This window comes from Loxodonta africana, chromosome 1 (genome assembly GCF_030014295.1).
Source record: "Loxodonta africana isolate mLoxAfr1 chromosome 1, mLoxAfr1.hap2, whole genome shotgun sequence".
Classification (NCBI taxonomy): Eukaryota; Metazoa; Chordata; class Mammalia; order Proboscidea; family Elephantidae; genus Loxodonta; species Loxodonta africana.
The window spans coordinates 181,057,642-181,085,304 of record NC_087342.1 but is presented as its reverse complement, the minus strand read 5'-3'; the positions used below and the strand labels follow the sequence as shown (position 1 = coordinate 181,085,304).

At 38.3% G+C, this 27,663-nt stretch overlaps 1 protein-coding gene and 1 long non-coding RNA gene across 2 annotated transcripts; one reads left to right on the top strand and one right to left on the bottom strand.

Moving 5' to 3' along the window:
• Positions 1–212: 212 nt before the first annotated feature.
• Positions 213–10,270, bottom strand: LOC111748865 (uncharacterized). Its single transcript, XR_002784351.2, has 3 exons — positions 9,786–10,270; positions 8,700–8,820; positions 213–3,034 (listed from the first exon to the last, which is right to left on the bottom strand). It is a non-coding gene; the product is annotated as an uncharacterized LOC111748865 (long non-coding RNA).
• A 10,043-nt stretch (positions 10,271–20,313) lies between these two features.
• Positions 20,314–21,188, top strand: LOC100671808 (small ribosomal subunit protein eS1-like). Its single transcript, XM_064290069.1, has one exon. The coding sequence runs from the start codon at positions 20,345–20,347 to the stop codon at positions 21,137–21,139; it is 795 nt and encodes a 264-aa protein (XP_064146139.1). The 5' UTR covers positions 20,314–20,344; the 3' UTR covers positions 21,140–21,188.
• The last annotated feature ends 6,475 nt before the right edge of the window (positions 21,189–27,663 follow it).

The following is a 27,663-nucleotide window of genomic DNA, read 5'->3' as shown; positions in this document are numbered from 1 at the left end:
TGTCATTCCTGGCATAGTCGGCCATGTGATTGTCTGATTCAAAATGACCAATACCAGTCCATTTCAGCTCACTAAACTAGTAATTATTTAATTACTTTAAGCTAGTAATTAATATAAGTAATTAATTTTATGTATGTAAAATGCTGCAAAGGAAATGCATCAGGTGCTATAAGAACATGTAATCGGGGAATTTTTACTGGATAGTCAGGGACAGTTACCCAGAGTAAATTATGCATAAACTGAGTTGTGAAAGTTGGGTAGGGTTTAGCTCTACGAAAAGTTGAGGAGAAAATTTAGGGAAGATTGAACATCAAGTGCACACACAGAAAGTAGGACATATTAAGGAAAGTGAGAATTGACCAATATGACTGGAGTAAAGCAAGCAAAAGGGAAAGAATCACAAAATGAGGCCGTGAAGGTGAGTAAGCACCAGATCAGATACAGTCTTACAGGCCTTGTTAAAGATGCTATATTTACTCTAAGGGCCATAAAAAAGGCACTACAGGATTTCAAGTAAGATTAGAATATTAGATTCATACTTTACATTGTATTTGTTTTGTGATAACCATTAGGGTTGCTGTGCATAGGGTCGCTATGAGTCGGAACCGACTGGATGGCACCTAACAAATACAACATTAGGGTTGTTCAACAAATATTTCCATTCAACCCTCTGCTGAATCACACTTTTCTGCCTCTTCCCTCCATGTTAGCTATAACGATATGACTTGCTTTGGTCAAAGGAACGTAATCAGAAACTTTAAGAGCCAGTGTTGGATTCACCATATTCCCTCATTTCGTATGACACAGTGACTGGTAAACTTGGATATCTTGGCTCTTTGTCAGCATGTGTCCCTGAATAACTACAATGACAGAGTTCCCTGCTTACCCAGGCGTACTGAGTCAAAAATAAGCTTTTGTGGTCTTAAATCACTGAGAATTGGGGGTTGTTTGTTACTATACTATAACCTAGCTACGCTGACTAATCAAGTGTATATAGTAACTGCTCTGAGAAGGAGTTCCTGGGTGGCACAGAAGATTATGTGCTCAACCGCTAACTGAAAGGTTGGTGGTTCAAACCCATCCAGCGGCACCTCGGGAGACAAGCCTGGTGATCTGCTTCGGAAAGGTCAGAGCCTTGAAAGCCCCATGGAGCAGTTCTACTCTGCACACATGGGGTCACTATGAGTTCGAATCGACTCGACAGCAAGTAAAACAAACACCACCTGTGAAAAGAAATCCCCTAAGTAAGGTATCATGTTTGTTCCTCTGTCCTCTGTGCTTTGGGTTTCCTCTGTGCTTATTATTCAGTGAACATTTTAAGAATAAATGGATAGTACTACTTCAAAGTGCTTAGAAAAATCAAAGAAAAAAGAATGTTCAAAACACTCTGTTGCTATCTAGGGGTAAACTAACAACAACAACAACAAAATGCTCCAGTGATCCCTTCTAGAAATTGAAGGAGATAGGCTATATCATTTCTAAAATCTCTCCAGCTTTAAGATTCTTTTTTCTTTCATTGGTTCTGCACTTTACATACAAATTAAGTTCACTTGGGAATTTCAGGAAAAAACGCTATGACTCTGGACCCACTAAAGGGGAATCAGAGTATGTAGTGGGGAAGGGCGGGGAGCAGCAGGTGTCTGCATTTTGTAAAGCACCACGTATAATTCTGACATGAAACCAGCATTATGAACCATGGCTTTGGAAACCATCAATTGTCTAATTTTATGTAGTATAACACTGTGACTTAGAATGTAGATTTTGGGGATAAACAACGAGGGATCAGCTCAGCCACTTCACCATCACCATCACCATGAACCTCAGTAGAGCTTAATTTCTCTATGCTTCATTCACTCAGCATCCAATCTGTATCTACTGAGCGCCAGGCTCTGTTCTAGGTACTCGGTATACATCACAGAATACAATATGGAAATTCCCGCCCTTATGGCATTTAAACTCTAGAGCAAGGAAACTGACAGAACAACAACAGCAAAAACATAACATAAAACTTTATAACATATTTGAAGGAGATAAGACAATAGGAAAAAAGAAAAAGCATGGTAGGGGAGATTTGGAGAGTATATGTGTGTTGGCTGTTACCACCCTCACAGAGTTGTTGTGAAGATCAAATGAATTTTACATGTAAGGTGTTAGAACAGTGCCTGGTACATAATGGTCAATAAGTGTTAGTTGCTATTACCTCATTGGACTGATGAGGAAACTGATATGCAATGAGGGGGAAAGAATCTATTCAAGTAACTCTAAGAGTTAGGAGGCAAGTCTGGACAAGGACTCCCTACAACCCACACTATTCAACTCACTCCTAGAAGAATTTCAGTCTGAGACTGAAAGACAGATGGTAAAGCAATAGAGCCAGAGCCTACCTCTTGACACAGATTCCTGCACCTGAATGTAGCTCTTGCTGGTTCCCATACTCAGAGACAAACAATGCCAAATGGAACTTTTACTTGGCAACCCTGAGAGCATGGATAAGACAGACGACTAAAGGAACTCACAGCGCCTGTAGTTCCAGCCAACTCCAGCACATCAAATGCAGTGCTCTCTACCGAATATCATGAATTTATGCTACGATTTATATCAAGAATAGTTCAGTAGTGGCTGGGGAAAAATGTAAAAGGAGACTTTAAAATGCATTGTTAACATACTGTAATATAGTTATTATTATTAAAATTTCCCTCAAATAAAATAGCATTACCTTGTGAATAAGAAATATCCGATAATTACTCCAAATATACTTAGGCCAGAGCATTATTTTAAAGCATTTTTAGAACCAAATGGGACTTAGAAAACTTATAGAAGACCAACAGTCAGGAAATCATTAGTTGGAAGATATTTTTTTGAGAAACTGTATTACTGGAATAACTTATCTGAGCCAACGTTCCATGAGTTGTCCAAACAATTCTTCGAACCCTTTATCATAATGACTAACATTTGTTTGGGTTACAAGATAACTGTGAAGGTTAAAATGCATATGATGTGACCAAGCTCAAACTTGTTCTCATGACCCTAAAGCCTGAAAAAAAAAAAAAAAAGGAAAAACTGAATTAATGAAGAATATAATTTCAGTAATGGAAGGAGAGTAATCAATTTAAACACCCTGCAAACCATTCTGGAACATATTTGAAAAACAGAATTTGCTCTGTATACAGTCCTGCCTTATGATAACACAGCAAAATCTTCTGTAAGCCTGATTGTGAAAGCACATGGACCAGAAGAGAAAAAGACAGAACCGTGAATCTTTGGTTTAGTATAAGAGATTAAATGGACAGAAAAAAAAATAATGGAGGAAAGGGAACCATCCAGGCAGTGGCTGACAGTCTTGAAAACAAAGATAAGTAAATTAAACTTGATATAAAACAGCAGAGGAATGGGTGATAAAAATGCTATGTACCTAGGAGGGTTTAAGTATAATTCACTTCTCTCTGAATTTCCCCTCTGATTCAGGATATGAGTTAGCAAAATTACTGATACAGCGAATCCTAAATCTCCTGCTGTAGTCATGATGAACGACTAGATAACATGCATGTCCATATGCTTAAAACCAAAAGAATTAAAATCTGTACTTTAGATCAAGAAACAGTGACTAAATCATTTGATTAAGTCTACACAGGAATTAATGCTTTAACTAAAAGAAAAGAAAAAGAAATCTATTAGAAATTGAGCTTTTAGACTGGGAAATGAAAATAAAGGATTGATGCCTGATTTTCCTGGCTATTCACTAAGTTTGTGGTTTGAGTTCATCCAAATCCACTTTCAATTAATTAATAAAAGAACTAGAATTATGTGCAAAGCACGTAGAGATGTTCACATTTATGGATGTTATGTAATCAATAATTATCACTAATCAACAAAAACAGATATATAGAGTTCTAATCAAATTTACCAAGTGCTCCACAAACCCAGTTACAAAGCACTGTGATGGTTTACATTCGTTTGGCTTCATTTAAAATAGGGTTATAGAAGTACAGTCTGTAATTGCCATTTGGCTTACATTATGTGTCTACACGGGGAAGAAAGAAAAAACACTTTAAGACAGAAAAATTTAAGAGAGTAAATCTCTCCACTAAAGGCCATAGGATTTACAGATCGATGTTCTAGTTCTTATTTCCAAAGTACACTGTAGCTACTGACGACAACTGATTTCCTTTTAAGCCTCCATAGGCTTTCCTTCTTAGGGTGTCTCTCCTATACCTGGATCTCTCCCCCCAACCACTCGCTGTTGCAGTGCTTTCTTGAAATTCTCCTCCACCCTCATCACTGTCAAATCCCTTCTGTCCTGTAAGGGCCAGCTATGTCCTCTTTTGTAAAGTCTTCCCTAACCAATGACTGTGCCAAGGTGGGTGACAGCTGCTTTCTCCAAATCTCCAGAGTGCTTCTGCTTGAATTATTTGACTGTGCTTGAGTTATGGAATTATTTACTGTATTTTTCAAAATGTAGTTGTGTACTTTTTTTTTTTTTAAAAACATGTTTCAAAGCTCAGCAAGTATAAAAAGTTGCCCTCTCACCCTTAACCTTCATGTTATTTGGACCTCTGCATATCACCTAACCCTTGGCTCAGTCAACTCTACTGCAAAATCAGTGCTTGGACTAAATGATCTCAAAGGTCCCTCTCAGCCTGAAAACACTACTTTTTTAAGAATGAAGTGTAGCCTTTTAATTCAGAACTGAAATCACTCCCGAAGTTCACCCTTCGGCCAAAGATTACACAGGTGTATTAAACAAACAATAACACATGTGAGGCACATGCTTCTTAGCTCAATCATGTAAATGAAGACCAAAGGAGCAACACCTGCCCAAAAGCAAAGATGGAAAGGCTGGAAGGGATGGGAAAAAGGGACGAATGGAAACAGAGAAGCCGGGGGTGGAGATGTCACCAGGGTTGCAATCAATGTCACAAAACAATTTGTGTATAAATTGTTCACCGAGAAACTAATTTGTTTTGTAAACTTTCACCTGAAGTACAGTTAAAAAAAAATAAATAAATAACAATGAGGGATAGCGTATTGTGGTTGTTCTGATATATCCTAGAACCCAACATAACCTGATCTGGAAATCCAGCTTCATCTCTTTCTCTCTCTCATTTCAAGCCCTGGTGGCACAGTGGTTAAGAGCTCAGGCTGCTAACCAAAAGGTCAGCAGTTTGAATCTACCAGCTGCTCCTTGGAAACCCCATGGGACAGTTTTACTCTGTCCTATAAGGTCGCTATGAGTTGGAATCAACTGGACAGCTAAGGATTATGGTTTTCGGCCACTGTTCAAGGATCTGGGAATGCAGCAGTGAAAAAGACAAGTCAAAGTCCTGACTTTCATGGTGTTTATATTCTCACAGGAGAGAAAATTTAATAATATATAAACATATGTGCAAATAATGTAGTTTTGGGTGGTGATAATTACCCTGCAGAAAAAATAAAGCATAGCCAGGTATTAGCAAGTGAGGGGGATGTAGAAGATACTTTAAATAGTGTTGGGGAACATTCTCTGGGAGGTTCTATTTGAGAGACCTGGAAGTCCTGGGGGAAAGCATTCAAGCCAGAAGGAGCAGCATGAGCAAAGGCCTTGAGGCAGGAAGGCAGATGGTGGGAGCCCACCGTTTCGCAACTTGCTTTTTTCACTTTATTTTAGACATACTACATTGTGATCTTCCTCATTCTTTCTTATAGGTGCATTTTATTCTATTAAATACATGTCCCATGATTTATTTAATAGTTCTCTATCGATAGACTTGTGGGTTGTTGCAGTCTTTTGTTATTACAACAAAAATTTATGAACATAAGAGAGTCAGCACAGCATGGTGGGATGGAACAGAATCTGAACTAGAAACACAATTGTGTTTTTCTTTTCCGCTTTATTTCTACTACGCTTCACAGACTATTTTAGTACTACGGATATAGCTGTAAACTAGATGGCCCAAGTCCCTGTCCTCAGAATGCTTATATTTTGGTAGCAAAGACAGAGAGACATAAAGAAACATTTATGTAAAATAATTCTGGATTGTAATAAATGCTGAAAAAAATTAAGCTGGACAAGGGAACAGTAATGGGCAGGACTGTGGTACTATTATGGATATGTTGGTCAGGGACAGCCTCTGAGAAAGTGATATTTGAGCAAGATAAGAATGATGCATGCAAAAGCTGGACAATGAATAAGGAAAACCAAAGGAGAATTGATGCCTTTGAATTATGATGTTGGTGAAGAATATTGAATACATCACAGACTGCTAAAAGAACGAACAAATCTATCTTGGAGGAAGTACAGCCAGAATGCTCCTTAGAAGCAAAGATGGCAAGATTTTGTCTCACATACTTTGGACATCAGAAGGGACTAGCCCCTAGAGATGGACATCATGCTTGGTAGAGGATCAGCAAAAAAGAGGAAGACCCTCAACTAGATGGACTGACACAGTGGCTCCAACAATGGGCTCAAGTGTAACAATGATTATGAGGATGGTGCAGGACCAGGTAGTGTTTCGTTCTGTTGTGCGTGGGGTCACTGTGAGTTAGAACTGAACTGACAGCACCTAACAACAACAACGTGAGTGATGTGAAGGGCAAGTCGTATAAAGGCATAGGGAAGAGTATTCCAGACAGAAGGAGCAGCCTGTGTAAGGACCCCAAGGTGAAATGCAGAATGGTCAAAGCCCACTGAGCTAGGTGGAGGGAAATGAGCTGAGGTTGGAGGCAGAGGCTGGGCTAGGTCATTGACCCCTTGTAGTCATGTAAGGGAATTGGGCTTATTCTAAATGTAATGGAAAACCATTGGGGAGGGCATTTGAAAAGGAAAATTAATGCTCTAATTTATGTTTTAGAAAGGTTGCTCTGGCTGCGTGTGGAGAGAGGACTATGAAGGACAAGAGTGGAACCAGGGATAAGAGTCTTGCTATAATCCAACTAAGAGTTGATGGCGGGATGCACTAGGATGGGTGTGGTAAATATGGAGAGAAATGTGCAGATTTGAGATCAATTTTGGGGTCAGTCTTGCAGGTGGACTAGATGTGAGGAAAGGGGTTAAAGGAAAGATGCCTCCTAGATTTTTGTCCTAACGGATGAATGGTGAAGCCATGAACCAAGGTGAGGAAAACTGCCGTAGGAGCACATTTGGAAGGTACACGTGGGAATACCAAAACATAGTAAGTTTCAGAAACTGGTTAGGTATTGGACGGAGATGTTCAGGAATGGTTGGATGTAAGACGAGGATCTAATTAGTGACTTAAAACATGTACAGATGATTCATCAGTGTATTTAAAGTCATTTAAGTAGATGAGACCAACTAAGGAGGAAGCATACACAGAGAAAAGAGGGCCAAGAACCAAACCCAGAACCCTTTGACATTTAGACATTGGGAAGAAAAGAAGGAGTAAACTAAAGAGATTAGAAAGAGCTGCCTATAAATTAGGGGGAACCACAGACTTTGAGCCTTATCTTCCTCATCTGTATGATTATGTATGTAAAGTATCTAAGAGAACACCTGGCTGTAATATGTTCTCAGTAAACTAGTTGGAAAAATTTAGAATGATTTTTATATGCAAGGTCATTGGGTTATTTTCATAGTCAAGTTAAGAAAAGTAAAGATAAACGCATTCATATAAAAGTTATCTGAAGCCCCACAAAGTGGCCATAGAAGTACTTACATGAGACAATAGATAACCAATAAAGTACTTGGCCTTCTTCAGTTTAGAGAACTGTATATGTATATGTGCAGTATATAAATGACTCATTGTTAAGTGCAGCTGAGCCAATTTCAACTCATAGCAACCCCATGTGACAGAGTAGAACTGCCCCTATGGGGTTTTCAAGGCTGTGATCTTTACAGGAACAGATTGCCAGGTCTTTTCTCCTACAGAGTGGCTGGGTGGGTTCCAACCACCAACCATTTGGTTTAGCAGACAAGTGCTTAACTGTTGTGCCACCAGGGCTCCTTTATTCAATATACAATGAATAATTATATAAAAAGTTATTTTCTGAACCGTCTTTGAAGAAAGTTCCCTAATAAGGAGAGTCATGGGTGTGTAGGATAGGGAGGAGGATTAAAATGAGTATTTACTGAGTGCTTACATGTACTACAATGGATGATTCTAATTTTATTTCATCTTTATAGAAACATTATGAGATAATATTAATATGCTCAATTTACTAATTGATTTTCTAAACAAAATTATAATTTTTATTAAAAGCAATTATCAATTTTAGATTTTAATAACTTTTTTGTATCTTATTTTGTTCTATCAATTTAAAAAGTATTAATCATAAGAGCTAGGATTTATAGAGTATCTATGTTTTTAATTATCAAAAAAAAAAAAAACTTACCAAAATCTAGGTATTATTATCACCATTTTATTGTAGATGTACTTGAGGCTCAGTGAGTTTACGTAAATTGTTTCAAAACTATAGCTAGTAAGTCAGAAAACAAGAACGTGGATCCTGATCCTTCTGATTGAAAAGCCCACGTTCCATCCACGAAACCAGGCCATCATCAAAATATTTCAATCTTTGGTCTTCATGCTCATCATTCCTTGTATTTTCATTTTTATTAATAAACAAATATTTTCTGTCTAAACTCATTTAAAAATATATAAGGGCACAAAAAGTCACATCAAGTTCTATGTTTCCTTATACATTTACAGATGACAAGATGTAAGCCAAGCTTAAAAAGGAACAGAATTTCCGAATCTAATCCTTACCAGGGAACAACTTCCTTCCAACTCTCCAATGTCCACCATGGAGTCAGGTAGTGTCAGCCAAATAAATAGTATGTGGAAGCTGCCAAGTTGTCAGATAGCCAACAGAGGAAATGAATGCACTCTGTAACGAAGTTAATATAGAGTTGTAAGAATATGTGGCTCAAGACATTCAGAATTAGGCTAGCTGGTCCTCCAAAAAAATAAAATAATGATGGATTTTAAATTATCCCTTAGCAATTACGGTAAATCCCAATGATTGCTCAAGGCCCTGTACAGAATGAGATTTAAAAAAAAAAACAAAAAGCAAAAGTAATCTCAGTTGGCAGAGATTACTACCTAATGACTAAGAATTAAGGAATGTATTCATTTTTTATGCTTTTCCAATACTTCTTCCTAATTATGCTTGAACTTCGCTAAATAGTTCATATGTATACAACCCTTCTCCAATTTTCCACTGGAAATATGTGTTTTCCCTTTGGAATGGTCTCAAACATACATTTTGTTTTTTGTTTGATACTAGGTTGGAGGATAACCAATTTTTGTTCTTGAATGCTGAGTGGATCTGTGTATTATGCAGTTGGAAATACGACATGCATCTTAGGTTAGAGGTTTTGGATAGAGAAGGATTTATTTTAGATAAACCTAAATGGCCCATCTCCTGCTTATCTTTCCATCTCCCAACTGAGCCCTGAACACAGCAGACATTTAATAAATATTGTAGACAGACAAGAACCTCACAGTAGCTTAAGGAAAAGGCAAGGGGTGGCCGCATTTCCTTCCAGACAGCTGGGGATACTCTGGGGATTTCCCTGCAGCTTGAGGACCCTCTGAGTCTGCCAACCGGGGAAGCTCCTCCCCTGCTGCTGGCAATCAGTTGAACAGGAATTAACAGGGCACCAGAAGCACTTAAAGCTTTGTACCAGCTCCACAATCCCTCATCCAGAATTTCCAAATCCAATAAGCTCTGAAAACAAAAAGTAGTTTTATATCTTATTTATCAGCAAAACCTAACCAGGGGTGATGGGGGGGCGGGGGGGGGCGGCTATTGATAGTCTTTATGTATCGTGTAAAAATGCAAATACTCACATTTCACTGCAGAGCTGTTAATGTGTTTAACAAGTGCTGTCTCAGAACCCACTGATGTGGAGATGGATATGGTGCATATAGTTCATGGTTGTATGTACTTTATCTCCATTATAAAATCCAAAAGATTTTGAATTTCAAATCCACGAAACTGCAAAGATATTAGACAAATAAATATGGAGATATATTTAAAAAGTAGGAGTCCCTGGGTGGTCCAAATGGTTAACACCCTCGGCTGCTAACCAAAAGGTGGAATATTTGAATCCTCCCAGAGGCACCTCAGAAGAAAGGCCCAGCCATCTATTTCTTAAAAATCAGCTATTGAAACCCCTGTGGAGCACAGTTCTACCCTGACACACATGCGGTCATGAGTCAGATCGAGTTGAAGTCAGTTGGTTCTGATTATCAGAAAAGTGGAGATAAATACTTTGTACCCTAGGCTGGCATCTTAAATGAATGGTTCATCTACGAAAATGTGAACGTGTTCACCCGAGAAAATATGATTGGAGCTCACAGAAGCCTGTCTAGGCTCTGGAATTTCATATCTGAAATTACTGAAAAGGCCTTCATTTTGCCTGTTCTGATCCACTGTTCCTCATTTAGCATTTTTGGCTCTTTGTTTGATTCTGTCCTTCAGTCTGGCTCACCATTCTGATTCAAAATTATCACTCTTCTTCAGGATATAGCTTTTGGTATTTGATCTCTGTACCTTCTGAAGTGTGACTGCCTCTAAGAAATGGGCTTACTAGCACCCCACCTTCCCTTACTACTCCTTATTGGACTTATCACACATACTACCTCCTGGTCTTTTGCCCAATCCTGGAGGAAGAATAAAAATAAGGCAAAGCTGTTCAACTATCCAGTTGGTCATTCATTTGCTTATCATTTATTCATTCATTCAAGAAATATATATTGAATGTCTATGATGTGATAGATAACCGTGCTAGGCACTTGAGGTACAGCAATTAACTGACATAATTGATGCCCTCACTGAATTTACAATCTAGCAAGAGAAACAGTTATTAAACAAATGACGACAGTTGTAGTATGCGCCACAAATAGGAGGCCGAGTGTCGTGGGAGTGTATAAATAGGGAGAAGGGGCCTAACCTAATGTGGAGGCTTAAAGAATGCTTCCTAGAGTGTTATGGATTGAATTGTGTTCCTCAAACAGGTGTGCTGAAATCCTAACTCCTGGTACCTGTGAATGTGACTTTGTTTGGTAATAGAGTCTTTGAAGATGTTATCAGTTAACACGGATCATGCTGGAGCAGAATGGGTCTTGATCTAATCTAAGTGGTGTCTTTATAAAAGAGAAGAGAGATACACAGAGACCAACAGAGGAAGGATGGCCATATGAAGATGTCTCTACAAGCCAAGGACACCTGGGGTATGAGAAGCTGGGAGAGACAAAAAAAATGATCTTTTCTTAGAATCTTCAGAGGGAGCATGGCCTGGCTGATACATTGATTTGAATAATAACATACAGAACTGTGACAATACATTTCTGTTCCTATAAGCCACAAAGTCTGTAGAATTTTGTTATGGCAGCCCTAAGAAACTAATATATACAGGAAGTGATTTTGAGATAAGAAGGATGAGTAGGAAGTAGGGAGGTAAAGAGGGTAGAGTGGTGGGGGAGGGGGATGGGGGAGAAGTCCTGGCAAAGCAAACTACATAAAACAGACCAAGACAGGAAGGAATTTGGCCTAAATATGGAAGTGAAAGCAGGTAACTGTGGCTGGAGGGGGAAGGAGAGGGAGCTTGGGGTGAGACATTGGTCTTTTTTCCAAGAGCAATCAGCAGCAATCAATAAGCAGTTGCCCAGGTGTTTTAAGTAAAGATGTGACATAATTGAAAACCAACTAGTTACTGTCATGCCAGTTCTGACTCATGACAACCCCATCTGTAACCCCATGTGTGTCAGAGTAGAACTGTGCTCCATAGGATTTTCAATGGCTGAGTTTTTGGGAAGTAGATTGCCAGGCCTTTCTTCTGAGGTACCATTAAATGGACTCAAACCTCCAACCTTTGGTTAGTGGTGAAATCAGATACTACTCATCAGATCACTCTGGCTGTTCTGTGAAGAAGGAACTGGAAGATTAGGACTGAAATATGAAGATCAGACTAAAGATAAAATGGGTTCTTCTCTCTTAGGGCACATGAACACCTAAAAGAAGAAAGAAAGTACACAAAATCACACTGAATGAGCATGACCCTGAGCAGGATCAGACCTCTGTGCTCCTGTTACAGTGGGTTACACTGTCTAGTTCCAAATGGGCAAAGCCAGAGCCTTCACTGAGGCCTGGCCACCTCCATGGAAAAAAAGGGACAAGACTCTCCATCTAGATGGATACTCAGGACTATTTTTTCCTCTCACAAGGAGAGGCCTGCCTGAGGCAGGGTTGCTGCCCTCTCTCTCTTTATTCTCCCTGCCAGGTGGGTGAATCTATTCCAAAACACAGTTTGACTACCTCAGGTGTCCAACCATGCTCTAAAACCAAAGAATGCTCTATCTCATAGGAGCTTCCTCCATATTTTGCATCTGAATAGTATCTAAATAAAAATCACAGTAGGATGATTTCACCTTTAAGTTTGTTGCCAATAAACGCTGATCATTTACATTCTTAAGAAAAGATGGCCATGATGTTTGCATTAAGAGTTCAAAATTATATATTATCATGTATAAGTGGCTTCACGCAAAAAGAGCAGAATTTACTCTGGCTTATTTCTGTTCTCCAAGAGTTTTATGCTGCCTGCTGGCGCGAGAAACACTGCTGGAATTCATTCTTGAACAGCACTTTCCCTGATTTGAAACTCTACACTGAAAGCAGCGAAGAAAACTTGTTACCATTCATTTATCTTGGATGGAGATTCAAAGGGTGGAGGAAGGGGAAAAGACAATAGTTCTTTGATGCTAGCATTAGTTAGTTAGTAAAAGGCCAAAATTTCCTTCGTTAAACTTGATGGCCTGTGGCAGAATACTCATGAAAACAATTATACAAAATACATCTTTAACAGGAGGAGAAAAAGAAGATAAATATATGCCATGAAGCACATCAAGTCACTGCCAAATATTATGTATGTGGTCCCTCTGAATTCTAAAAATTTCCAGCTTTTCATTACTGTGAAATTTTATCCACCAGGGTAATAAAATTACATATTCAGAAGTTAAAGGAACTTGTACATTTGAAGTTGGCTTTTTAACTTTCTGTTTGCATTTGTACAAAAAATAATATGCAAACCTGAAAGGAAATGAATACTGTACTACTAAAAAAAAAAAAACTAAGGATCCCAAAAATAGTTAACAGCTGCCTAAAATGTGGTACTTCAAATTTACTGTATTCAAACAAACATGATCTCTATCTCTTGCAGTTTTTCCTCTAATTGTGGCTTTGGATCTCAGAATACTACAAAAAAGAGAAAAATCAGAATACTACAGCAACCTCTAATACTACAAATTTAGTAGTTTAGCGCTAATTAAAGTTTTTCTGGAATGTGCGAAGGTCCTTCCTCTCTTGACTTTCTCAATACTGTACACATCTTTGTAAGAAAAATTTACATTTTTTTCAGGAGTGAGATTTTTGAAAAAGTGCCAAGTAAAAAATGATTTGAATAAAAGCAAATTATTAGCAGACCAGAAATTTATTAAAATTCCACAACTATATGTCCATCTAAAATTCTACCTTATCCTTGCACACAACCAACCATCGCCAAAACACTAGCCATCTCAGAAAACACCAAAATGTGTTAAGTAACATTCTTGAGATCATATTAATTTTAATTTCTAAATTTGAATTCACAGTATATTGTGAAATTATCCATTGCAATTAATAAGTGTGTTAAATATATGCACTGAAAAATTATCTTGGACCTCTTAGATTAGAAAAAAGTTGTGAATAGTTTTGTTCAAGTTTTGGAGGTACAAGTTGAGTGCAGAGGGACTTCATCTATCTATCTATCCATCCATCCATCTATTTTATTATGTCATCCCTGCTTATGTGGTTCTTTGACTCATTTAGGAAAGAGGAAGCAACTCATCCAAATTCTGAAATCATTTAAGCACATGCCTTGTGGTTGCCACATTAGATAAAACGCAACTTTATGCTATTAGAGGAAAACTAAAAATGATTCCGACTCATAGCAACCCTATAGGACAGAGTAGAACTGCTCCATAGGGTTTCCAAAGAGAGACTGGTGGATTCGAACTGCCGACCTTTTGGTTAGCAGTCAAACACTTAACTACTGTGCCACCAGGTCCCCATGGGAGAAAAGTTCTAGTCAAAAAGGTAACACCCCTATAAGGTTATATCAGTTTAGGATTTTTGTTTGTGTTTCTTTGTTCTAAAAATCCTTGATGGCTTAACCAATTACACATAAAAAATCCATACAGAATCTGAGTTAATATTTATTTAGACTCAGAACTGTGTTTACCTTTATCCACTTATTTCCACTACCCACACATTTCTTGCCTTTTTTTCTTCCTGTTTCCCATTAGAATCAGAAATTCGAAAAAAAGAGGATGTTCTGAAGGGTAGACTGTATAAAAAGCTAATCTAATTTGGCTTATACCCTAAAAAATTTTGGCCCAAGATAGCCCAATGTATATTGTAGTCATAATAGTTATAAGACTTATGAGCTCAAACTGTCTATGAAACTCACATCCAAGTAGCTTGACAGGATGAGAGCATTTACATACATTTTTCAGTTACCATGCCTTTGAAGCATCTTCTTCCCCCACAGCTCTCTAAATCCATAATTATAGATAACATTTAAATGGCTTAGATTATTTTTTAAGATATTTTATTATGTTTTTGGTGAACGTTTAGGTAGGAAATTAGGTTTTAACAATTTCTGTACATATTGTTTGTGAAGCCCTAGTGGCGAAGTGGTTATGAGCTCAGGCTGCTAACCAAAAGGTCAGCAATTCAAATCCACCAGTCGCTCCTTGGAAGCCCTGTGGTTCTACTCTGTCCTATAGTGTTGCTATGAGCTGGAATTGACTTGACGACAACAGCTTTGGGTTTTTTTGGTTTTACACATGCTGTTCAGAGACATTGGGTTACATTACATTCTTTGCAATTTATCAGCATTTTCATTATTCCCATTTTGGTTATTCTGTATCCATTAATCTAGCTTCCTTGTGCCCCTTTGCCTTCTCAGCTTTGGTCTAGGGTAAATGTTTACCATTTGGTTTCATCTAAATGATTATTTTAAGGAGTACAGTACTCATGGGTGATATTTATTTTATGGGCCAATCTGTCATTTGGCTGAAAGGTGACCTCTGGGAGTGGTTTGAGTTCCAAGTTTGAAGAGTGTCTGAGGGTGATAGTCTTGGGGGTTCATCCAGTCTCTACCAGTCCAGTAAGTCTGGCCCTTTTTTTTTTAGGAATTTGAGTTTTGTTCTACATTTTTCTCCCATTCTATCTGGGACCATCTATTGAATCTCTGGTCAGAATGGTTGGTAGTGGCAGCCGGGCACCATCTAATTCTGATCTCAAGGTAGGGGATACCATTCGTGTAGACTATTGGTTCTGTAATTTCTTCTCTGAGTTTTGGTTTCCTTCTTTCTCTTTAGCTCTGGATGAGTAGAGACCAATAGTTGTATCTAAGATGGCTGCTTGCAAGCTTTTAAGACCCCAGGTGCCAGTCACCAAACTAGGATATAAAACATTGTCTTTATGGCCTATATAATGCCAATTGACTGAGTTGCCTCATGAGACTATGGTCCTAACAGCTTAAATTCTGAAAACCAGTAGAGGGAGAGACTGCTAATTATTCCTCAATATTCAGACATTGTTCTTCCCCCCAAATTTTAAGTGACCACAAAACCACAGAATTAGAGATTAATCTTGCTCCATGTCCTTTGTAAATTAATTTCATTGGCATGTGAGTGGACATTGTATGTGCAATTTCCAGGTCACATTAGAAAAATGCTTGCCCTTTTCTTCTTCTTTTTCCTTTCCTGCTTGATGAAAAATGGCAATAAGTGGAGCAGCCACCTGAGTCCCAAGATAGGAACAAATGTTGAAGAGTGTTAACATGAAAGAAATATAAATTTCCATCTATTTCCAACAGTGCATTTTTAATCTCTTTGCTATAGCAATGATTAGGCTGAATACTAATTAAACACCAAATTCAGCTGTTTTCAATAAAAACAAAATGAATCTTAAAAATGCTACATTGTGTATACTCGTGAAAGATTGGAAACAACACAAGTATTCATTAGAAATTCAGAATAGGACTGTTTAATGAATTTTTTTTAACTTTTATATAATGGAATGCTATGTAACTGTCAAAAAAAAAAAGACTTTCAAAATATGTTGCAGTGAAAAACAAATCTCAGAATAATGTGCATATTACGACAACTTTCAGTGTAAGAAAGGGGGAGGTTCATCTGCACTCAACTCTCTAGGCTTGCATTTACATAGGGAAGCAGGATTATTACAAAGAAATGAATTAATGTAGTTGTTATGCATGTGTGGGTGTGGGAAAGAAAATAAGGCAGAAATCTAGCCTCAGCCTGATCCCATGGGACGTTCTGGGGTATGAATTGTACCACAGAGGCTGATCAACCCTGAGGTAATCAGTCTGGACTGCTATAAAAAAAAAAAAAAAAAAATTTTTTTTTTTTTTTTTTCACATTAATCAGTCATTGGCTATCGGCAGCCCCCATTCAACGGGAATGAACTGTTGGCAGCTAACATCTGCAGCAGCTGGGGAATGAGTAAACTAGCTGGATAAATGAGATCTGGGTTAGGTACCAACAAGGTCTGTTACAGTGAACAATATATTTTCCCTTACTTTTTTTTTTTTTTCTAGAAGAAGAAGCATTTGAGAAAATTGTTTCCGTTAAAAATACATGTTGAAGTCTCAGCTTCTATACCTGTGAATGTGACCTAATTTGGGAAAATAGGGTCCTTCTTTGAAGATTAGTTAAGTAAAAACAATCAAAAACCTTGACTTTTCTCAAAAATGGCTCATAAAAATAAAACAATTTTAGAATGAATCAGAAATCATTAACCTTGTATGTGTATGTGTGTATTAGACTAATAGGGTAATAGAACATACAATAAAGTAATAACTTTCCATATACATAGACCTAGTCATTTTTCTTTTCATTTTTAAGGAGTATATTTTAAGAAAAATAAATCAAAACCCTTAAGTTAAGAAAAGCATACTTGTTCATCTATGAGACTTATTACCAAATCACAGGAAAATATTATTCTGGCCTTGCAGAATTTGTTTTCTGGAAAGTTAGGTTCATTTTTATTTAATATTCTATGGCATTCTAGGCTATGAGATAGTCATTATTAAACCAATATTTTGAGCTGAATGGCAAGAAGGTGAGGAGAATTTTCCCAAAAAAGGCCAAAATGTTGATAGTACCAGTTTGTATTCCTTATGTAGAGGCTCATAAGATTTCTTACAACTCAAACTTAATAAATACTTATTATTTAATACTACCTTATACTTATCAGACTCCTTGGGTGGTAGAAAAAGTTAATGTGCTTGGCTGGTAATCAAAAGATAGGTGGTTCAAGTCCACTCAGAGGTGCCTCGGAAGAAAGGCCTGGTGATCAACTTCCAAAAAAACAGCCATTGATAATGCTATGAGGCACAGTTCTATGCTGTGCTGAGGTTACCACAAGTCAGAGTCAGTTCCACAGCAACTGGTTTTAATATTTATTACTTAACACCACTTAATATTTGTTACCTACTGTCATGGATTGATTTGTGTCCCCCCAAAATATCTGTCAGCTTAGATGGGCCATGATTCTCAGTATCGTGTGATTGCCCACCATTTTATGTGGTGGTCCACCATTTTATGTGATTTTCCTATATGTTGTAAATCCTATCACTATGATGTAATAATATGGATTAGCAGCAGTTATAATTGATAAGGTCTACAAGATTAGGTAGTGTCTTAAGCCACTTTCTTTGGAGATATAAAAGAGAGAAACAAGCAGAGAGACATGGGGACCTCATAGCACCAAGAAAGCAGTGCATGGAGCAGACAGGGTCCTTTGGACTCAAAGTTCCCGCACTAAGATGCTCCCAGGCCAAGGGAAGACTGATGACAAAGACCTTCCTCTGAAGCTGACAGAGAGAGAAAGCCTTCTCCTGGAGCTGGTGCCCTGAATTTGGACTTCTAGCCTACTGGACTGTGAGAGAATAAACTTTTCTTTGTTAAAGCCATCCTGTTTCTGTTATAGCAGCACTGGATGACTAACACACCTACTTCATGCAGTGGATAAGAGCTTGGCTGCTAAACAAAAGGTCAGCCAGCTGCTCCTTCGAAACACTATGGAGTAGTTCTTCTCTGTCCTATAGGGTCACTATTAGTTGGAATTGACTCTAGAGCAACAGCCTTTTTTTTTTTGCAAATTGATACCATTCTAGGAATATAAAAATTAGTAAAAACTATCCTAACATTCAACTTGCTTTCAAATTAACTGATCTAAGTAAAATAAGTTTACAACTCAAAAAGTCAAATACTTTCTGTAAGTCTCAACACTGAAACCGAGCTAGCTAAAAGTACTGCATGAGCGTTATGTGTCAGGTAATGTGTTAGATATTTCACATGTTTTGTTTTCTATAGCAGCTATAACAAATTACCACAAACTTAGTAACTTAAAACAACACAAATTTCTTATCTTGCGGTTCTGCAGGTCAAAGTCCAAATTGAGCTAAAATCAAAGTTATCAGCTGCATTCCTTCTGGAGCCTCTAGGGGAGAATCTGCTTCCTTACCCTTTCCAGCTTCTAGAGGCTGCCTGCATTCCTCTGCTCAAGGCTCCTTCCTCCATCTTCGATGCCAGCAATGGCTCATTGAGTTCTTTGCTCATTGTATCACTCTGACCTCCTCTTCTGCCTCTGTCTTCTACATTATATGACCCTTGTGATTACATTGGGCCCACTCAGATAATCCAGATAATCTATCTCAGACTCTGCTGATTAGCAATCTTAATTCCAACTGCAATTTCAATTCCCCCTTGACGTGCAATATAACATATTCATAGGTTCTGAAGCCATTATTCTACCTGTCACATGTATATAACTTTAGTTTATCTTAACACATTTATGAATTTGGTAGTAGCATTAATTCTATTTTACAGATAAATAATGATCACCAAGTCAATAAGTTTAAAATCAGGAATTAGAACTCATATTTCTTACTCCAGGGCCTAAATCTGATAGAATGACCAGCTATTCCAATTTGCCTTGGACTGACTGGTTTAACACCAAATTTCTCAGTCCAGAGAAACTCCTCACTTCCAAGCAAACCAGGATGTTTAGTCACCATGTGTGAACCAATAACTCAAATTCTAGTTACAACAGCTCATCAAGAATTCATTGAGAAGCTAGTGATCACAGATCCCAACTAAATTCCAGACAGCTCCATTATGGTGGTCCCAAAAACATTGCCCTCTAGTAGATTATGACTCATAGAGACCCTATAGGACAGAGTAGAACAGTCCTATAGAGTTTCCAAGGCTGTAATCTTTTCTTAACAGACTGCCACATCTTTCTACTGTGGAGCGGCTGGTGAGTTTGAACCACCAGCCTTTTGGTTAGCAGCTGAGCGCTTAACCACTGTGCCACCAGGGCTCCTTATTATGGTAGTAGATGATATCTTAAGAGGCAAATAGATGCTTAGAGAAGCTGCACTTCTTCCAAGTTAACATGTCTCGGTTTGACAAGGAATGACTGCTGAAAATGGCTCAGATAATTAATCTGAAAAAGATTCATACACAGGACCTTGCAAATAGATTCACCTAAGGTGGAAATGCAGTTTAGTTGTCTTGAGGTATGTATAACGAATCAAATAATCCTAAAAACATGATTATTGAAACATTTTAGCAAATTTAAAATAATTAATTAATGGTGATTACATCCTGAAAAGGCATTGTAATCCCCATTAATTATTTAAAATTTACTAAAATTTAAACTGAGTTTCCCCAGAAGCCAACCCTAGGTCAGGGATTGAAATGCAAGTAATTTACTTAGGAGACGACCTCAGGAGGACTAGTAGGGGGCTAAGGAAATGAGAGAAGGGAGGAAGGAAGCAATACAGGGTATCATTATGAGTAGGTTACTGATAAGCACAGAGTCCTCGGGCGGCACAAACGGCTGATGTGCGTGGCTGCTAACTGAAAGCTTGGCAGTTCAAGTTGTTGTAGAGAAAAACTTGAATGCTCTTTCTAATTAAAACAGTGAGGTTTATTAAGGGTTTAAAAAAATTGCAATTGGGGAGCTATGTAGTCCATTGAAAATGGAACCAGGAAGTCCTGGGGCAGTTTCTTATACAAGTATTCTTATGGAGTGAAAAGAGGAACCAAACCAAAAAAAAAAAAAAAATAGGGAGGGAAATTACAGGAAAATCAATGAATATTGTAATAACCACACTCTGATTGGTTTCTGATTATTAATAGTATAATTAGTAATTACAGATAGTTTCACAGGATGCTTACATCATGGTCACAAGATGCTTACATGTGGTTTCTTTGTCTATGTTGCAAAAATATATTGTTGGCGCCCTTTTGGCCCTCTGAGCAGCACCATGGCGGTCGGCAAGAACAAGCGCCTTACAAAAGGTGGCAAAAAAGGAGCCAAGAAGAAAGTGGTTGATCCATTTTCTAAGAAAGATTGGTATGATGTGAAAGCACCGGCTATGTTCAATATAAGAAATATTGGGAAAACACTAGTCACAAGAACTCAAGGAACAAAAATTGCATCTGATGGCCTCAAGGGTCGTGTTTTTGAAGTGAGCCTTGCTGACCTGCAGAACGAGGAAGTTGCATTTAGAAAATTCAAGCTAATTACTGAGGATGTTCAGGGCAAAAACTGCTTGACCAACTTCCATGGCATGGACCTTACCCGTGACAAAATGTGCTCCATGGTGAAAAAATGGCAGACCATGATTGAAGCACATGTTGATGTCAGGACTACCGATGGTTATTTGCTTCGTCTGTTCTGTGTTGGTTTTACTAAAAAACGCAACAATCAGATTCGGAAAACATCTTATGCTCAGCATCAACAAGTCCGCCAGATCCGGAAGAAAATGATGGAGATCATGACCCGAGAAGTGCCGACAAATGACTTGAAAGAAGTGGTCAATAAGTTGACTCCAGACAGCATTGGGAAAGACATAGAAGAGGCTTGCCAGTCTATTTATCCTCTCCATGATGTGTTTGTTAGAAAAGTAAAAATGCTGAAGAAGCCCAAGTTTGAATTGGGAAAACTCATGGAGCTTCATGGTGAAGGTAGTAGCTCTGGAAAAGCTACTGGAGATGAGACAGGTGCTAAAGTTGAACGAGCTGATGGCTATGAGCCACCTGTTCAAGAATCTGTTTAAAATTCAGATTTTTAATGGTAACAAATAAAAAATCTTATTTGTGAAAAAAAAATATATATATATTGTTGGCAACAGTACCCAGACAGCACTCTTCATGAGTACATTTATTTTGAAGATGGTCACTTGGTTAATATCTCTTGGGGCATACGGTTTTACATCCTGGTTTTGACCACTGAGAAAAAAACATGTTTTTCTAAAAAAAAACATAGTTGTTAGCCTAGAAATCCAGACTAAAATTAGATAGCATGGTCAGCATATTATGCCTCTGTCTTACTGACCGCACTGAACATTGTCTTTTCCTGAGACAAAGTTCACCCAGATGCATCTCAGAAGAAAGGCCTGGCAATCCTTCCAAAAAATCTACCATTGAAAACCCTATGGAGCACAGTTCTGCTCTGATGCACATTGAGACACCCTGAGTCAGAATTTACTCTATGGAAACTAGTTTGGTTTTATACTGATGAGGGCTGCTAGGTCTTGATCCCACTGGGGCCTTTGAGATGGTGTAGAACATACATCGGATTTGCTCCCCACCCAAAAGCCTAGGAAGCTAGGATATGTATTATTCAACTTGTGGCCCTAATACTCCCCAGCATGTTTTCTCCTTTTCAAAATGGGCTACTGAGAACTTGACATAACTAATGGCATGATGAACCTATAATTTTTTTCTGCCTGCCTTCTCCTTTCCAAGTACCTTTGTTAATGACTTTGTTTTGATCTGATGCTAATAACTTTGTTTTGTTTTGTCCAGCCACCTGTGACTTAAAATCCCTCACAGGGAAATTAGAACCCAGATGTCTGACGTGTATATTTTTAGCCTGATAAGGAGATGTCTGACATGTTATCTCTTTAGTCTTATAGTCTCTCGTCACTATTTCATAATGAATAACTCCTCCAGCCATGCCATCTGTGGGCTACCAAGGCACCTTCTAACCCTTGTAAAAACTCTGTACAAGCTCTAATGTAAAACTTCTGTTTGGAATTCCATAAATACAGCCTGTGTTGTTGTTGGATCCCCGGCGGTGTATACCTCCTAAATAAACTTTCTCACAGTTTCTAACTGGCGGTACGTTTCATTGGCTCGACTGCTCCAGGGCACGGGCCTAATAGGGCAACAAATTTCTTTTGGATTTGGATAGTGACTATTTCAAAATCATATATTAGCTATACTTATATCTTCTGGCAGCAGGGGGATATCTTCTTTGGATGGTAGAACACAACCACAACACAAAGACAGATAGAGGAAAGGCAGAACTTTCTGTTACTTATAGCTCCAAATGACAGAATGTAGGGCCACATAGAGGGTTGCAGCCAGGTTACAGGGACAGGTTAATAGCAAGCCGGAATTGTAGGAGGCAGCTTAGGTATGGCAAGCAGGGTAGGGATAGCTAGGTTATACAGATTTCTTGAGGATTGGGTATTTTGAATAATTTCATGGGCTCCAGGGCATAGGGGCTATCACTACTTGTTTAATACATGGCCCTAGGGAGATTAGGTGGGTACATAGTGGCCTTGAAGTGTGAGAGCCCAATAAGGGAAGTGGTTGAGTGGGTATAGATTAAATTACCCGCTCAAGAATAAAGCTGACCAGTCTCTAGCCGGGCCACCAAAACCAGATCAAAAGAGCATTTAAAAAATATGTGTATTGCACTTATTTTGGCTGAGGGCTACTCCTGGGGGTACCAAATCCCTAGCATCCTGACCAGGCAGTAGGAAGCCTTCAGTATGCATTGAAACAGTGAATGCCAAGGAGATATTGACAGAGGATCAGATAGCTTTGCTCTACTTTACCTATTCAAATTATATTCTGAGTCTTACCACTTCTAATCACTTCCATGACTACAACCCTAGTCCAAGCCAATCTCAACTCCCCTGGACCACTGCAGCAGCTTCCCCACTGGTTTCCTTGCCTCCACTCTCACTCCTCATCCAATCTCCACAAAATAGCCCAAATGATTTTTCTAAAACATGAACCCGATGATGTCACCCCACCCTGCCAAGAGCTCTTAAATGGATTCTCATAGTAACCAGATTAAAGTCCAGCTCCTGTAGAGTCTTCAAAGCCTTACATGATCTAACCACCCCATCTCTCTGATCTCACCTCCCAAATTAAGCTTATTTGCAATATCCTTATGTTTACAGATTTGACCTATCTCGGGGCCTTTCCTCTTTTTTTGTACCTTAGATGAAGGTTTACAGAGCAAATTAGTCTCTCATTAAACAATTAATGTACATGTTATTTTGTGACATTGGTTGCCAACCTCACAACATGTCAACACTCTCCTCTCCTTGACCTTGTGTTCCCCATTACCAGCTTTTCTGTCCCATCCTGCCTTCTTGTTCTTGCCTTGGGCTGGTATGCCCATTTAGTCTTGTTTTATGGGCCTATCTAATCTTTGGCTGAAGGGCGAACCTCAGGAAGTGACTTCAATAAAGGGTTAAAAGGATGTCGGGGGCCATACTCTTGGGGTTTCTCCAATCTCTGTCAGACTAGTAAATCTTTTTGTGTGTGTGTGTGTGTGTGTGTGTGAGTTAGAATTTTCTTTTCTCTTTTGTTCCTTCTATTTGTTACACTCTTCCCAGTGAATCTCTGCATGTGCTACCTTTTCATCATTTGGTCTCCATTCAAATATCACCCCCACAGAAATGCCTCCTCTTACCACCTTTAGCTTCAGTTGCTCTTGAACTTTCTCTAGAGCATGTATTGGTCCCCCAAATTGTCTTTTTTTAAATATGTTTTCATGTTTATTATCTATCTCCCCACACCAAAATATAAACTCTTAAATGGCAGGGATTTGGCATGTCTTATTCAAAGCTATATCCCCAGTCTCTAGAATGCTGCCTAACCCCACTGCTGCCTGGCACATAATATTTTAGGAACATTTATTTATTGAAAAAACATGTTCCCAGATTGATGAGGCTGAATGATAAGGGCTTATCTGTCTTATATATTATAAATATAACTCCAATACCCGTTATTTATTATTGATTTGATAACTAGGGAAAAATGGTTTACTAAGTAAAGGCAAAACTGATGAGATTATGGAAAAATTTCCATCAGAGAAGTACCAATTAATAAAGTTTTATTTTCAAAGAGGCTTCTAATAATAATGTTCTAACTATTTTTAGAATGGAAATAAAAAGACAACTTACAATTTTCCTTTTCCCTTTAAATAAAGCTATTTCTATCTGTGGACCACAATTGTTCTCTTTCAGGGTTCAGAGTGGTTCAGAGTCATTCACCAAAAAATAAGTGAAACTAACAATATCAAAAAACATACCAATCAATCTCTGGGAGACAACTTATTGCTCTCTGAAAATCTAGACATTTCTAGTTTGCTAAAAGATTTAAATTAAGGGTGTTGTATTTTGTTTTCCATATTGTAGTTCTGCTTTCTCACTCTATATGTTGACAAACTCAGTTACTGGATCATATCTCATCTTATATGAAGACCCTAAAATTAAAAAATCTTTGGGATGAAGTCAATTTTAAATAGGAACAAATAAATGCATGCTGTTAGGGTTCAATAAGACATTAATGACAGAACACAATACCCCACAGCAAGCATCAAAGCCCTTCAAATATGATCCAAGCATTTGTCTTTGAGTAGGATGTTGTCTGAACCTAGGATGTCTATCTCCCATCCTCTCCTTTCACACCTCTTTTCTTCCTTCAAGTCCCAGCTCAGGTGTCTCCTCTTCTACGAAGCTTTCTCCAAACCCCCAGGCACTCACTAGCTATTTTCTCTGTGCTCAGTGCTCAGATTGTACTCAATAAAATGTACTTAACATTCCCCTTTCACTCTGCAGTATAATGCTTTATTTTCAAATCATCCTCCACCCCACTGGACAGTCTCTCAAGGGCAGGAACAGTGTCTTTCGTCCGAGAAGCCTCAACACTTATCATACCTACCACAGTAAGTGCTCAGTAAGTAGTTGGTGAATATTCTATCCATTTTAACAGACTTCAGGGTTCCAAGAGAGTATGTTCTGCACATATTATTGTGTTCTGCATTGAGAATTGGTAATAAAGATGGTTTAGGGGGAGATGGAAACACTGGTGGCATAGTGGTTCAGAGCTACACCTGCTAACCAAAAAGTCAGCAGTTCAAATCTACCAGGCACTCCTTGGAAACTCTATGGGGCAGTTCTACTCTGTCTTATAGAGTCACTATGAGTTGGAATCGGCTTGAAGGCAACGGGTTCGGTTTGGTTTGGCTTTAGGGGGAGATTGGGGAAAAGACTTGTTATGCACATGTCTCTTCTCTTCCTTCTGTTCTCCCTTCTGGTCTCAGGACAGGGCCAGAGGCTAGATGGTAAGATTGCACTGAGGTTCTGACATGATAAACTACCTGAGACACTATGACTCTGGTAGAGGTTTGCAGGCCTTTTCTCTGCCGTCTTCTCGCCTCCCTTTACAAACACCCCTCCTACCTACTCTCCATTCCAGGAGTCCCTGTCCCTTCAAGCTTTTCAAGTCCATTACCTAAGGTTTTCCCATCTTCCTTGATGCTTCTATTAATACTTCTAGACCCCAAATTAAATCTAAGAAGGCCGGTTTACTGATTATTTATTTAAACAAACATAAATATTATGGTATTGCTATTTTAAAAGCAATTGGTTACCTTGGATAAAATTCCAATTAATAAGCTATTCAAAGCTGGCTTTGTTTTTTGCTAGCTCCAGTACCCTGCTTCTAAGTCTTCCATATAAAATAGCTTTTCATAAAAATAGACATATTTGTTAACTATTCACTAATCATTAACATTTGCACACATTTTTAAAGAACATACCTTAAAAATAGGCAAAAGAAATACTACCAAATAGATCACCAAGGTCGCTTTTAGCTCATTTTTTAAAGCCAGTGACACTCCAAAATAGAGAGGGGCATCCCAAAAATTAAGTTTTTGACTGAATTTCAGCTGTTTCAAATCACTGTTTAATCCTAAATCGGCTTTTTCTCTTAGGTTTAAGCAAAACAAACAAACAAAAAAAGCCTGAATTCACCTTCAATTCAACATCACAGTTTTGAGCAAGTGTTTTTGCTTTAACCTTTAAATACCAGCCAAAAGAGTTGTCAAAGAAAATCTGTTAGTTTACGTTTTCTCCTTTTGAATGAATGCTAAACTCTGTATTTGATCAAAGTTAAATTATTCCATTGTTGTGTGTGTTTTCTTTAATGTTTGTTTGGAAAATATTTTAAATCTGAAGTATTAACATCATTGTTAATATCACCATCTCTCTTTAGAATTACAGGAAGCAAGAAGTTCAAAGCCTCTTCCAATCCCCATTCCTTTGGAGATCACCACTGTTGGCAATTGGTGCATATCCTTTCCAAATATTTCCCCCATGTATACAGATATGTGGATGTGAATTAACATTATTTATTAAAATGCAATTATGACAGACATATTGGTTTGCAATGTTCTTCTACATTTAACTAATTAAACATGAATACTTTTCCAGGTCACTTCTTTGGATCTATTTATTCTTTTTAAAGGTTACATGACATTCAGTTGTATGAACATGCCATAATTTATCCGACCTTTCTTATAATGACTGACATTTAGCTTGTTCCTAATTTTTCGTTTGCTTTCTCAACACTCCCAATTAAATCATTCACTCCTTACTTGTTGCCAGGTCTATGATTCCCCAAAGGTCTGATTTAGCCTAAAGTTCTGCCTCTCTGGGAGACATAAAGACAGGAAGTCCAGTACAGTTTATACACGTTTAGGATTTTCACGTTTACTTCAGTTTATACTCATGTTTAGGATTTTCCTCAACCCCACTTCTCCCTGCAAACATTCTCCCCTCAACCACATATCTTCCTGAAAATGTCACCTAGTCTTTCTTCTGTGATTTACTGCTGGTTGTGCAAGAACTGGCCTCCCATGTCTGTACTTTCTTCTTCTCTTAGTCATTATTCCTATAGCACTTTTGTCCCTGCACTCTTCTGAAACAGCTCTCACTTAAGGCACCCATGCCCACACAATTGACAATTCAGGAGCTTTTCTTCCCAGTCTTCATCTTACTCAACATGGCTGCATTCAGCTTCCCAAAGTCCATTCTCCTCTTGCCTTCTGGTTATTCTCCTACCTCTAATGGTTATTTCTCAGTTTCCTCTGCTGGTCGCACCTCATTTGTCTCTTTCATGTTGGTGTCTCCAGAGTTCTATTTTTGGCTCTCTTTTCTTCTCCCTCTATCTGTCTTTCTGGTGTTCTCATGTACTCTGATGGTTTCAACTATCACAGGTACACTAAAGACTTCCAAATCTCTATCTGTAGATGCCACTCTTCTCCTGACCTACAAATATGTCTTCCAACATCTCCCCTGGGCTGCCTCACAGTCACATGAAATTCTCTGTCTATAACTGAATTCATGATCTCTCCCCTTTCATCAAAACTTCATCCTTTTCCTATTCCTTAACTCAATCACATTTCCATCCATCCTTGTTGCTCCATCAAGAACAAACCGATCTTCCTCAACTCCTTTTTCTCTTCCATTCTTATTATCTAACTTTTCAA